The sequence below is a fragment of the Acomys russatus genome, chromosome 11 (genome assembly GCF_903995435.1).
Source record: "Acomys russatus chromosome 11, mAcoRus1.1, whole genome shotgun sequence".
NCBI lineage: Eukaryota > Metazoa > Chordata > Mammalia > Rodentia > Muridae > Acomys > Acomys russatus.
The window spans coordinates 47,243,507-47,258,142 of NC_067147.1; the positions used below are offsets into that span (position 1 = coordinate 47,243,507).

The window sequence follows — 14,636 nt, forward strand, 5'->3', positions numbered from 1 at the left end:
TAAAGGGGTGTTATGACATCGTTATTGTCGTTGTTATTGTCTCATTAAAGGGCCCGAGGTGAGTGTTAGGCTATGAAAGATGCATTGTCAGTTTACGTTACTTCTTGGCTCGGTTATCCCGGCTCATCCAGGAACCACCAGTGATAAAGAAAGAACAAACCCACGCCTTTCTTAACCCTCCATGGTCTGAGTTCCCTTCTCCTCATCCCTGAATCAGGCTTTGTTAGAATCGACTAATGCCCTTTGTCCTCCCTGCAGAGGCCGTCGCCGCGGAGAAGCAGCAGCCCCGACAAGTTTAAACGGCCCACGCCGCCTCCATCTCCCAACACACAGAGCCCTGTCCAGCCTCCTCCACCGCCTCCTCCGCCCCCCATGCAGCCGGCGGTCCCCTCGGCAGCGGCTGCAGCCACCTCACAACCCACTGCCCCGTCGCAGCAGCAGCAGCAGCAGCAGCAGCAGCATTCCGTGCACCCCTCCTCCCAGCCTTAATGCATGAGCTTAGTCAGAATGGCAAGTTGGGACTCGTCCGATGGAGCCGCCTTCTCAACGCCAAAGGCTTCCTTTCCTGGCATATTTGGATCTGATGCGTTTGCACTGAGGTCATCATCTAGCTCCCCTCCTCGTGTCGTGAATGTTCATCGGAAATGCAGCAGCGGGTGTTGTGGGTCCACAACACTAACTGGACGACTTTTTCCTTCAGTGTTTTACTTGAATCTCCGTGCCCGTCATTCCCTGGCTGGGACATTGCTATCTGGTATTTGGTAACGAGCAAACCCTATCCCGGGGGACCCCAGGGCTTCTTTTTTCTTGGCTTTTAGGTTTGTTTAAAAAAAAAATAGGAAGGGAGTTTGTTTTTTTTTTTTAAAGGTAATTTTTCTCTGTGAGTTTGCAGGAAATCACTGAGCTTGTCGGTAACCCTCCTCCTCCAGGTCACAGTGAAGTTTACCGAACACACCCAAGAATCCATCACTACAGTTCAGACCTTTGCGAGCCTGACTCAGTGTAGGGTTCGAAGTTAGATGAATCGGAGGCCACACCATGTCTAGTATAGAGCTTTCTACAGACACACTTTTTACAGATTGTTTCTTTGATGTAAACTGACCGCCACGTCTCTTGTTTAAAAACAAAAAACAGCCTACAGAAACAAATCACACAGCTGTACCTTTTCCACACGTGTGTGGTGGAAATTATTGCCTACTAAGATGTGATTTTTCTTTTTCCTTCATCCTTAGTGTTAATCCACCTAAGCCAGTCCCCTCTGATGCCTTCCCACCAGTGGTCTTGATGGCTGATTCGAATGTGGTCTTGGAATCTCTGCTGCAGGGGGCCATGAGATTGTTGACAGAACCAGTGTGGTTACCCCTCCCCCTCTTTTGTGTTGTCCTGAGACAGGGGGTGAGCAAGTATTTCGGGGGGTGCAAAATGCTACTGGGAAATACTGATTGCAGTGTGGGTGACGCTCTAGCATGGCGGCCAAGGAGCACCTGGCAGAAAGAGCAAGTGTAGCAAGCAGCTGGGCTCCCCAGCCCTGATGGCTGCTCCCTTGGCCCCATCATAAGCAAGGAGAGTACCAGGAAGGTTCTGAACACGATGGCCGTTCGTTCGGCACAGATAAATCCTCAGTTTCACATCGGGTGGAACCCCGAGTGGCTGTCTCGTCACCTTCGTTTTCTGTTTGTCAGCGGTTGCTTCGTGCTTTGGTAGTCGAGTGCTTTTTTTCCCCCCCACCTGTGTTTGCATATTTATATATGCTGTGGATGAAAATAACTTACTAGAGAAGGTATATTTTATGATGAGAAACGTGAATCTGTTGGATATAATCAGAGAACTGAAAATTAATTTATCAGTAATTTTTAAAGAGTCCATGTTTGTGACAACCATCTCTAATAGCAATTCCTCGAGGATGGAGCACACTCTCCCGCGGGCGAGGAATACCCCGGTGACATTGTAGATATTTAATATTGTACAGTCTAGGAACCTCCGTTTTTGCCTTCGAATGCATATTTAAGAGTTAACAGAATGAAAAGGTGTATGGATAACAGTGTTTGACGGCGTTTTAAGAACTTGAGAGTAAGAACAACCGTAGGACCCTTCACCTCTTCTCTTCCACCCCTAAACTGAGAATGTTGTCCTCCAATGACCAGGAAGAAGCTGTCGGTCTGTGAAGGTTTTATTCATGAGGTGTGTGTGTGTGTGTGTGTGTGTGTGTGTGTGTGTGTGTGTGTGTGTGTGTGTGTGTGTGTGTGTGTGTGTGTGTGTGTGTGTGTGAGAGAGAGAGAGAGAGAGTGAGAGATGGACAAGCCGTAGTGCATCTATCAGGCACAGGGTGGAGTCTGGCATCTCCTGGTCAATCAAGGCAGTAAGTAGGTTTCCAGTGTCAGACGAAAACTGGGATTTTTCTCCAGCAGCTCGATGGCTCCCTTGGTACATGATCATTCCACGGAAATTCTGAGGCTGGGCAGACAGATTTCTTCCTTCACGGTACAGTCTTGATTTTCTCCCCCCCTCCCCCCCCCCAAAAGAAATACGGTAATGTGTTTACAAGAATCTTTTCTGGGATTGTAGATTTCAGTACTGTTGGCCAGCACCTTCTACTCCAGCACACAGGTCCATCCTGTGACGTTCCTTCCCCTCTGCTGCCCATCGGTTCACTTACCTCCTAGAGGCGCAAGAGCGGAAACCCTGTGGAGCCTTTTAGAGAGAGGTTCTTGGCTTCCGGACTTGCCCTGGGAAATGTACTTGGAATCCCTTATAGGCCCGTCACCTCACCTCAGACCCACGTCCTTCCAATATAATCCAGCTGCCGTTCCCTGCAGGCGTGTCGAACCAAGAAAACAAACACTACTCTCTGAACTTAGGATGTTTTGTGTCACTTTTGAAGCAAATAGCAAGTAAGAGGATCAGATACTGAGCCCCTAGGGACAGGAGCCTCCTTACTGTGGGAAATGGACTTAGGCGGGTTGAGGCTGGACGCGGCTCCTATAGATTCAGTGCCCCCGCTCTCACAGGCTAACCCTGGATCAAAAGCCAGTAGCTACCCTCAGCAGGTGAGAGCATCAGTACCTTCAGTGGCTTCATTTCCGGTCTTGCTGATAGAGACCGTCGGGTACCACTGTGCTGCTAATTGGGTGAGGGTTCTGTTCCCAGATGACCTCACCTTTGTACAGAACCCTGTCCACGAACCCAGCACCCCAGCACCTTCTGAGCTCTCTTACCCACTCTCTCTCGCTCTCTCTCTCGTCAAGCATGCTGGCATTCTAGACAGAATTCTAGACCTTTGGAAGTATTTTAAGGTTTTATTTAGATGTCTTTGTTGCCTGGAAGGACTTTTCGATTCTGAGGTCCTGAGACACAGACCAGTGACCATGGATAAATGTGTGACCTGAATGTGGCTCTGATGGCTTGTGCTGCTGTGCCTTCGTCATTGGCTCCTGATTCGACCAGAAATAACTGATAATGTGAATTTATGTTGATCCTTCAGTTGTAGGAAAACAGTGTGTACACCCATTGTTAGGTAGACAAGAACTTGACCCTGGGCAAAGCTCTGCTTTTGGAAGTTGCCCAGTATGACAGGAAAAAGCATGGCTGTGGGTGCTTCAGAATGTTTTTTTGTTGTTGTTGTTGGGTTTTTTTTTTGTTTTTTTTTTTTTTTGTTTTTTTTAAGTGTAGAGGAAAGTTTTCTTTGTGACTTGTTCTTCTGTCTAGTATTTGTCTAATAGGTTCACCAGTGCTGAGAGCTTATAGTTATGACCACCAAAGACATGAATAGTAAAACTTGTATTTCCAAATTATTAAAGAGCCAGCCATTGACACTTTTCCATGGTTCCTTCTCAGAAGCCATTGTGAGAGACTAAACAAATTATTAGGGCTTTTTGTTTTAATTTTTAGTTTTTAGTTTTGTTTTTGTTTTTTGTTTGTTTGTTTGTTTGTTTGTTTTGTTTTGTTTTTTGTTTTGGGTTTTTTTTTGTTTTTGTTTTTGTTTTTTTGTTGTTGTTGTTGGTTTTTTTTTTAATTTTTGATAAAAGTGTGTTAGCCTAATGTTTGGGGGAGCATTTCCCAGAATGCTCAGCAGTTGTGATTACTGGCCACACCCAGGTCACCTCTCCTTGAGTGATCAATGGGATCCTCTGTGCGTGCTAGCATGGGTGCTGTGTGTGTGCACGTGTGCGTGTGTGCATTTATGCCTTAACTTGGGTTACTGCTCAACTTTGCTCTTTGGCTTGGCCCTCGCCATCGTCAGGTTGTGCTGTGCATCTTGATTTGAACTTCACTCTGGCAAAAACTAGGTCACAGGCACCACAGGTTGGAACGCATTCCTTGGGAAGAATGTCCAGTCAGATGGACCCCGCGTCGTTCTCACAGACTTTATTTGGGATTTTGTTTGGAAAGAGAGCAGACTGTCAAGTAGAAAGAAGAGGACAAAGAACAGAGAGGAGAGCCAAATGCTAGCGCGCCCTCTGCCGCCTCTGCGCATCCGTGTGCTCTGTGTGCGGTTCTCATAGCTTGTCTAACACCTGGACTAGCTTGGAGTTCAGGTAACAGTGGCAATCCCGACATTCTCTGCTGGAGTTTCGAGAGATGTAAGACGTCCAGTTAATGTCTTATTTACTTTGTGTTGATCGGTCTTTACTACATGTGCTGAATCAGAAAACCTAAATAAAGATAATTTTTTTAAAATGTACCTCTTGAACCATAAACCTGTCTCTTCGTTCTTTCTGGTCCTTTGAGTTGGAAGTGGTCATTGTGTAGCATTGGCTCCAACAGACATTCAAACTAAATTCAGTTATTAAACTCCAGAGGCGTCCAGAGGAAGTAAGTGTAGGAAGGCAGCATTAAAAAGGGCTGGTGTGGGGGGCTGGAGAGATGGCTTAGTGGTTAAGAGCACCACCTACTCTTCCAAAGGTCCTGAGTTCAATTCCCAGCAACCACATGGTGGCTCACAACCATCTATAATGTAACCTGGTGCCCTCTTCTGGCCTGCAGGTAAACAAGCAGACAACGCTGTATACATAATAATAAAATAAACCTTAAAAAGGGGGGGGGGGCTGGTGTGGTTTCCTGTCTTAAACAAAAATAAATACGAGGAAAAAATTTATGCATATGGGTATTTCTGCCTGCCTGCATGCCTATGTGCTATATGTATTTGGTGCCTGTGAAAGCCAGAAAGAGGACATTCAGTCTCTCACAACTGGAGTTACAAGTGGCGCTGAGCCGCCATGTGGGTGCTGGGAGTTGAAACCAGGTCCACTAAGGTTTCCCACGTTTTTGTGTCATGGTAAGAGTGCTGGCTACCCTGGTGTGCTGTGTTTTCAAGTTTGAACAGTAAACCAAAGGGATTATAAAATGGAAGCTACACTCTCAAAATGCATCTGCCGCCGTAGGATGTTTCCGCGGAAGATGGGTCACCCGGAAAGATTACAGTGACCTGGACAGCAAGGCTGTCATGAAATGCTGTGCCTCGGTCACTCAGGTATGTAACCTGGTATGGATAAACCTGTGACACTGAGCCTCGGTCAGCAGCACTCATTGCTTCTATGCAGTAACTGATAATGTACTTTCTGATGTATTCCTACTTACTAGAAAATTTACTCGGGCCAGTGAAATTACCCAGCACATGAATGTATCGGCTACAGGCCTGACCACCTGAGTTTGAACCCTGGGGCCCCATAGTAGGAGAGAGCCAACTCCTACAGGTTGTCCTCTGACCTCTAGACCCCTTCAGTACACGCACAAAATTAAAAGGAAGTAACAAAATTATCCATAAAACAGCTTGCTGTGTGACACAGGCAGGTACCTCTGTACAGCTCATGTGCCTGCATTGCACCAGTAGGTCTGGAAGATAATGTGTACGCTAGAGAGTACTTGGGGTTGGTGTCCATGTGTTAGAAGGGTGTATGGCTTACCCTTTGCACTTTGGTAAGGCTAGGGGTGGCAGGACACAATAGCAAAATTCCTTTAAGGGATTCAGTCGCCAGGAGTTCCTAATGTCATCTCATTGGGTCAGATTGTTTGTCCACCCCCACCCCCACCCCTTTATTTCTAATACAAGGATATGCTTTGGATCAGAAGGCTTCCAAAGTAATTGATTTTTTAAAAAAATTTTTTTTATTTAATTTGTGTGTGTTGGTGTGAGGGTGTCAGATCTTGGAGTTATACACAGCTGTGAGCTGCCATGTGGGTCCTGGGAATTGAACCTGGGTTGTTTAGAAGAGCAAGCAGTGCGCTTAACCACTGAGCCATCTGTTCAGCCCACCAAAGTAATTAGTTTTTAGGCAGAGTTAAGAACAGGTGGGTGGAGCCACTGTCCCAGTTGAGGTGATTCCAGGAAGTGGAGTCAGTGGTGGAAGGGAAGTAGCTCAGAGTAGATGAACTGGCTGCTTGCCCGCTGAGTGGAGAATTGTCCTGACAGCAGGTGGGGCTGCTGGGCTGAAAGCTTTTCCCTCCATATCCAGGTTGTCTGTATTTCGCTTCCAGAGTCTTAGGAGGCAGCAAAGCTACAAATGTCCACTCCGTGCTACCTGAGGGATTCCAGGAAAATGACACAGTCACCATGGTAAGGTCAGGTGGGCGGGGGGGGGGGGGCGCTAACCATTTCACCATTGCTTGTCGACGTAGCTGAAGTGTGGATGGAAAAACCAGAATGCATTTCTAAATGAGGCGTTTGTAATTGAAAAGAAACACAGATGGCTGACTTCCATAGAAAAGGCTGGAAGGCTGTCGTTGCACTGTCATACCAGGCTGAGGGTGTCGGTGCACCAGGATGGCAGGGAGCACCTGGTCCCCTTGAGAGCCACTCTGTCCACCACTATATTTATTTAAAGCATGAGCCTGCGGGCTTTTGAGCTTGTGACCTACTTGGAGAGGGCATGTGACGCATACGGGAAGTTCAGCACAGCTAGTTCTTGTATTTGTTCATAGGGAAGAGGAACAAATTAAAGCCTGGCATGGAGAAAGGCATATATACCAGAAGTTCTAGGACTTAAGTACAGATAAGAAAATTAAATGTACCCAGGAGACCTTGGTAAATAAGTCTCAAGTTATGATGTAAGATTAGTGTTTCTGAATGGTCTCAGCTGTTGTAGCATCTAAAGTGCTGGTTCTCAGCCTGTGGGTTGCGACCCCTTTGGAGGTCAAACAACCCATTCATGGGGGTCACCTCTAAAACCATCTGAAACACATAGCTTCTTTACATTATGGTTCGTAACAGTAGCAAAAGTACAGTTACAAAGTAGCAATGAAAACAATTTTTATGGGTGGGGGTCACCACAGCATGAAGAACTGTATTAAAGGGTCGCAGCGTTAGGAAGGTTGAAAACCCACTGCTGTAAAGTGCAAGTGGGGCCTCTTAGTATGTGTTTAGCAGGCTGAGCTCAGGAGGGACTCCAAGGTCTGCCTTTGTAGAGAGACCTAAAAAGCAGCACGTTGAAAAGTCCTGGCCCTCCTGGGAGCTCTGGTGCTCGCCTTTAATAATCCCAGCACTACAGGGAGGCGCTGGTAGAAAGATGTCCGAGTTCCAGGCCAGCCAGGGCTGTACAGTGAGACCTCATCTCATAACCAACATTTATGAAAACAGCCCTGATTTGTATTGCTTGCCAGTTTCCTCAGTGCAGATATTCTATTGACAGCTGACTTCAAGCTGTATGTAGCGTCACATAGTTTTGTTTACCATGTGGCTGTGTTAACTCTAACCTTGTGCACGTGAGAAAAGACAGAAGCTGGGATGTGACTCAGTGCTAGCTAGAGCACTTACTTGCCTAGCATGCACACAGCCCTGGTTTTTCTCTCCCCTGTGCCACATATACCGGAAGTGGCAGTGCCTACCCGCAATTCCAGCACTTAAGAAGTGGAAGGCTGGAGGACCAGGAGTTCAAGGTTATCTTCAGCTACATAGACCAGACTCTATCTCAAAGAAGATAATAACAACATTAGAATTAATTTTTAAAAATTAGGTTGTTTAAGGATTATCATTGTAATTTTTATCCAAATGCCCTGTAAATTTTAAGTGCCTCTGTTGTTCAGCCAGATCACTGTGTTCCTAGATATAATCGTTGGATCCCATGAGCTTTGCCCTGGCACATCTGGGCTTGAGGTCAGTAAGGGCTTTCGCTGTCCAGCAGGCATGCTCATCCCTTGGTCTACAGGCCACGTGTGACCACACGTGACTGAGGATGGCTATGAGCACAGCCCAAGAGAAAATCTTAAACTTCAATGTGAGTTTTCCATTTTAGGGGAGCAGCTGGTTGGTTTGTGACCTCACCCACACTTGTTTTCAGGCATGAACTTTGTAGATGATGATGGGGTACCATAATGTTGCAAAGTCTGGACATGCGATAGCCTTTGGTGCTTGGCAGTTCCCTCGGGGCACTGGCGGGGGTGGGGGTAGGGGTGGGGGGACAGGTTGAGACTCCCTTGGGAATGTCAGGACCCTTAACAGCTGCCATGTACCAAGAGCAAAGTTACCACTCTCTGACCGTGTCGCAGTATGGTTTTCACATGCGGTTTTCCACCCTCCTTGCCTTTGTGTGCCTTTTGTCATCACCCTGTGCTTCCGGCCAGGCAGGACAAGAGGCCAGAAGCCGCAGAAACAGGAACATTAATTAGTAGGTCAATAGAGGAGCTCCGGTGGGTGATCCCTCCCTCTCAGCTGTCTTGTTGGATGCTCGAGATGCACTTGGCTTTCCTTCATCTTGTTCTCTGTCTTGTGTTTCACAAACATCAAATGACTTGTCCGAGATCAGTTGGCAAAGCCTGCTTCCACAATCATGTGATCTTAGCCACTTAATGGGCACAAACAGCTGAGGTGAGATGCAGGGTGAGAGGTCAGTCTTTGATGGTGTGCCTCTGAGGTACACTTAGTGTCCTGCTGGCCACATCAGATACTTGTGGCATCTTCTAACTTATTGTCACTATTCCTAGGTCAGTGCTTCCAAATAGTAATGCGAATATGTTTGCTAACTGGCCACATAGTGTCAGCAGCATGTTCCTTTAAATCAGTGTTTCTCAACTTTCCTAGTGCTACGACCCTTAACTGCAGTTCCTCATGTTGTGGTGACCCCGGCAATAAAATTACTTGCTGCCTCTTCATGACCATAATTCTGCTACTCTTAAGAATTGTAATGTAAATCTTTTTTGGAGATAGAGGTTTGCCAAAGGGGTTCACAACCGACAGATTGAGAACCAGTGCTTTAAACCTACCCTCATGTATGTACACATGTGTGCCACAGCACATTTATGTAGATGTCAGGAAATAACCTTGGGTGTTGATTCTCAACTTCCACCTTGTTTGAGACAAAGTCTCATTGATATCCCCCCCCCCCCGCTATGTATCCAGACTGGCTGTCTTGTGAGCACCCACAGATCCTGTCTCTGCCTCCCATCTTTTCAGAAGAATATTGGAGTCACAGACAGACACACTACCTGCCATGTCTGGTTCTGTGTATGTCAGGAATCCAAGCCAGGGTCTTATGCTCAGCAAACACGTTACCCAATGGACCACCTCCCACCACCCAGTGAACCACACCCACAGCAGATCATCTTTGACACTCTGAGCCCCTGTTCCATGTGGATCACCACACCTTCTGTCTTGGCTCTTAAACCCAATGGTTCATCAAGCTAAAAGTGAAGAGCTCTGAATCACAGAGACACTCCCCACCCACCCCAAGTCTCTGCTGTCCTCACTGTTCACAGGGACAGAATATGTTAGGCTGTCGGGTTGAAGTCTAAATCAGAGCAATGGTTTCTGTAGATTCTACCAGTACCAGGTTTCCCCCATTCTGCCTCATATGCTGAAGAGAACTTCCTGGTTTTCCTTGCTTTTTATTAAGAGAGAGGGTAAGCCAGAAGAAGTAGAGATGGTTGTAAAGCAATTAAACAGTAAGCATTGCCTTTTATGTTATTCTCTATGTGCTTTAGGGGAAAAACAGTTGCTTTACGTTGGCAGTAAGGCCCTCCATTGATGAGTACCTTTCACTGCCTTTAGAGAGAGCAAAGGTTATTCGTATTATCGCCTGTTTTATACAGGGAGCCCCCTCTCCACTTCCTTCTGAGACTGGAGCAAGGGAGGTGTTTGATCTTGAATATGTTCAAGCCTATGCCCTGAGTTATATTTTGTGTGTTTTTGGAGAATACATGGGTTTCTTGTCGAGCTTGGATTGACCTAGTTATGTCCCTGGAGGGGAGTTCCTTCCAGGGAGAGACGGTTGGTGCTCATCCATGCTGAGCACCAAGTTAGTTTTGTGAGGCTTCCATTTCAACAGGATCTAGTGTCCTCAGTTCTGTTTCCAGAAACACCAGAATACACGGTCCATTTGGTGCTTGGCATGACTTCTTTGCCTCCTTGCTTGCCTTCCCCCTTCTTTATCTTACCACCAGTGTGCTCGCTTTTGCCACACACCTGAGTATCTTGAGAACACGGGATTCAGAGAGTGTCTTGGAACCAGAATGTCTGCTACCAGAGCGTGTGACCTCTAACACTGTGTCCTTGGATCAGTGATGCTGCCCCTCTGAATCTGTTTTCTTGTCTTCCCTGTCAGACTTTATGAGGATGTCTCTGTGGCCCTCCAGGACACTCTCCAGAACTGAAGCTGAGGACTGTTATACACCCCCTGCGTTCAGTGGTTTTCTGTGGTCTCACTTTTCTTAACTAATATATTTTATTACAACTTATTAACTGAGCATACGTCACTTATAACCTGACTAACCAAAACCATAGGAAATGAGGATTAAAGAACACAACAACAAAACCTTAAGGATATCAGTTCCGAGGAACGATTCTCCTGGTGTAATCAGCAGGATTTCTTCTGCTGGAACCTGGAGTAGCCAGAACCCGGAACCTTAGCAGGAGCCAGAGCCCCAAAGCCTTCCCTCGAGCAATTCTCTCTAGGAGCGTCTCGAAGTGCAGCGATGAACAGCCAAAACTATCCGAAGTGTCCAAAAGCCCCGCCTCCAGTTCTGGGCTCATTTATATATCTGCTCCCAGAGTCTGTTCACAGGATCTTTTCAGCTGGAAACAATCAAGCTCCCACACGAGGTGGTTGGTCTTCAAGTGGATTAACAACACCTGTTCTCTTACAAGACCATTCCAATTCCACACTTGGGATCCTAAAAAACAGGTTTATCTCTCCTTCAGTTTTCCAGACCCAAGATGGCAGCTGATGTAGCTCCTTGAATCTCTGCTTTCATAAAGTTGCAAAGAAACAAAAAGATATTTGTATTCTTCTTCAACGGTGACCTGAATTTCCTGGCACTGACCTAAGAATATTGCAGATGTAATTGATATCACCTTTTAGAATTTTTTTCTGTTTTTTCTACTGGGTGCTACTGTGCACACCTGTAATCTCAGTACTTGGGAACTGTCACTGTTGGTTGGATTTAGAATTGCCATGGCAACACACTTCTGGGTGTGCCTGTAAGGGTCTTTCCAGAAAGGTTTCACTGAAGAGGGAAGACCCCTCTTGAATAAAGATGGCGGGGTTCTGTGATCTTATGTCCTTGAGAAATGAATGGAAAAGAGGAAGTGGATGCTGGTGGCTTCTGTGTCTGCTTCATGACTGTGGACACGGTGTGACCAGCCACCATACATGCCCATGCCCGTGACACAGCTTCCATGATGGACCCTACCCACGTTTAGCTGAAGAGCCCAGAGAATTGCTTTTTGGCAAATATTACTGATAAAGCAACAGGAGTAACTGGTGCATGGAGGCAGAAGGATCGTGAATTCAAGATCGGCGTGGTTACATTGCAGCCCTAGACATTATCCTCTGTACACTCAAAGGAGTAAAATAACTTTCTTCATTTTGGCCGTGTATGGCGGTACACACCTGTCTTCTCGGCCCTTGGGAGGCTGAGGCAGGAGGATGCAGAGTCTGAAGTCAGCTAAGACTCAACCCCTCAGAAGGAGAAGAGCTGAAGAGAGCCTGCGGCTGATTCACCTTGCATTGTCTTCTGTGGGATGCTTTGACTGGCTAAGATTAGCTTGCTACCTCTCCACTGTACAGATGGCATGGCTGTCGTTCAGGTCCAGCAACTGACCAGCCTGCTTCATCTCCAAGGCCCACGTTTGCAGCAGCCGCAGAAGATCCCCACACCACAGGCACAGACACCATAGCAGGGTCCAGATTGAACCAAATAAGACAGAAGGCAGCAGCCTTCTGTTGGAGTTCTTCCTTGATTCCTTTGTGTATTCGACATCCCAAAGATGATCTCATCTCTATAAACTGTGTATATACATATATATGCATATACATTTTGATAGATAATATAGATACAGATACATAGATATAGAATCAGGTTGATTAAGAACAGGGAGTTCTCCTGGTCATTATTACTGGAAGAGGCATTTACTGCAGTTTACTAATTGTCCTCCTGCAGCAGGCCAGTCTCTCTCTCAAGGTGAGGCTCCTACACAGGGGCACAGAATGCTGTCAAGGACAGGCATGAGCAAAGCCTCCCAGGCTGACCCTGCTGTCAGGGGACAGCAGCCATCAGAGCTTCCTTTCTGCAACTCTGAGGTCCCTGAGAGGGAAGGTAGTAGGTTCGTGAGGAAGGAGAGGCTTGGTCTCAAATTTGGCACTGACTCATTCAACACTCATCAAGCCTATTACTGCATAATTACCTTCTTTAATGAAGTGAAATCATTGGAAATAGCTTTCATCCTTAACTGCACATAATTTCCTGTATTTCTGATACTCCTTTTTGGAAATACAAGAAAGAGAGAGAGAGAGAGAGCTGTCCCTGGCTACAATAGTGAATGCTAGAGGCAAAGTGTGTAAGTTTGCTGAGATATCTAGACACTATATGGCGTGACTGGCCTATCACAGGTTTGGTAAGTACCATCTTTGATAGGTATGCTAGCGACAAAAGCACCTGGCAGTGCACCGCATCTTAAGTTAACACGTGTCTGTATATACATATATACAGTAGATACTCGTAAATGTTAAATTGATCACAGTGCGGAAAATTGAAATCCGAAATCACTGAGTCGTTTGCAATAAGGTATCTGCTTGTCTCGCCACAATGTGTAGTTGGCTAGAAAGGCTTTGTTTGAGGAAAAAAAGAGGCGGGGCATGAGATAACAGTCCCAATGGGTACACAGTGGAGAAGCAGAGAGCTGAACACTGAGGCTCAGTTTACTCCTAACCCATCCCACCTCCCTTGCATCCAGTCTGGTATGCCCTGCCCACAGTCTGGTGTCCCTCACTCTAAGTAAGGTTCATCCCTCGTCAGCTTAGCCTCTCTAGAGGCTCACAAGCATTGCCCAGAAGTGTGTCTGTCTCCTAGCTGACTGAATGCAGTCAAGCTGACAACAGAAGATGCGCCGTCACAAGGCCCGAGCTAGGATAAAAGACAAGTGGAAGCTAAGAAGCACCGTCCCAAGGGCAGGCGCAGTGCAGTCACTGTTAGGTAAATGCTGCTTCTCCTTTAACAAACAAGACAACTGTGTTCAGTCAGTGGAACGCGGGTCTAACTTGTTCTGTTGATAATCTAGATAATTTGATAATTTGGTGTTCATGTGAGTGAGGGGCTTAGAGGGGCCATCTGGGCATTGTTTTTGTTTTGTTTTTTGAGACAGGGTCTCTCTGTGTTAGCCTTGGCTGTCCTGGACTCGCTTTGTAGAAGACCAGGCTGGCCTCGAACTCACAGCAATCCGCCTGCCTCTGCCTTTCAGGTGCTGGGATGATAGGCGTGCACCACCACGCCCGACTGGACATTTTTTAAATACAGATTTTTCAAAAGAAGAGAGTCCCTCAAGCCAGAAGCCACCTCTTGTCTCTTTCCAGTCTGACCACATGAGTTCTGCAGGGTGCTTTAGGAATATGGTATCACCCCAAGATCCAAGTCCCTCACCCCTAAACAATTATGATATATTTTTATAGAATTGTTTAGGGATCCTGATGGAGAGAGTAAACAAACCGGAAGCAATCCATAGCAGAGCCGGGGAGGGTGCTAAGTCAGCAGACTGCAGGCTATGCAAACACAGCACGGGGGTCTGAAGACCCATGACCAAAACTTCGGCACATTAAAAAGACAAGAGCAGTGGCAGTGCATGTATTCCCAGCACTGGGGAGGCAGAGACAGCTGGTTGGCTCACTGAGACCAGCCAGCCTACTTGTGAGGTTCCAGGTCAGTGAGAAACTAGTCTCAAAAATGGTGGACAGGTCTCTAAGGCAGCGGTTCTCAACCTTCCTAATGCAGGAACTTGTCAATACAGTTCCTCATGTTGTGGTGACTCCGGCAATAAAATAATTTCCTTGCTTCTTCATAACTGTAGTTTTGCTACTGTTGTGCGTGAGTCATGATGTAAATACATGATCTCCAAAGGGGTCGTGACCCACAGGTTGAGAACCACTGTTCTAAGGCATGGAACCCATACCTTAACTTGTACCCCCACTGCCCAACTCCACACAGATACACACACACACACAAGATACACGCTCAAGATCAATAGTAGACATTTAAAAAATCCACTCGTTGATACATTTTGAAAAATGGGGCAATCAAAGTACACTAGGTTACATCTATAAACATGGGAAGATATTCAGATATCAGAAAGGGGGCTGGAGAGGTGGCCCAGCAGTTAAGAGGACACATTGTTCTCACAGAGGACCTGGGTTGAGTTTCCAGAACCCACATGCAGT

The 14,636-nt window shown here is 46.5% G+C and overlaps 1 protein-coding gene across 1 annotated transcript in view; it reads left to right on the top strand.

Moving 5' to 3' along the window:
- Nucleotides 1-489, top strand: part of Ccdc6 (coiled-coil domain containing 6) — a 93,130-nt gene extending 92,641 nt beyond the window's left edge. The window contains exon 9 of the mRNA XM_051152497.1: nucleotides 259-489. Coding sequence (XP_051008454.1) covers nucleotides 259-489 — 231 coding nt within the window. The remainder of the gene's footprint in view (nucleotides 1-258) is intronic.
- The last annotated feature ends 14,147 nt before the right edge of the window (nucleotides 490-14,636 follow it).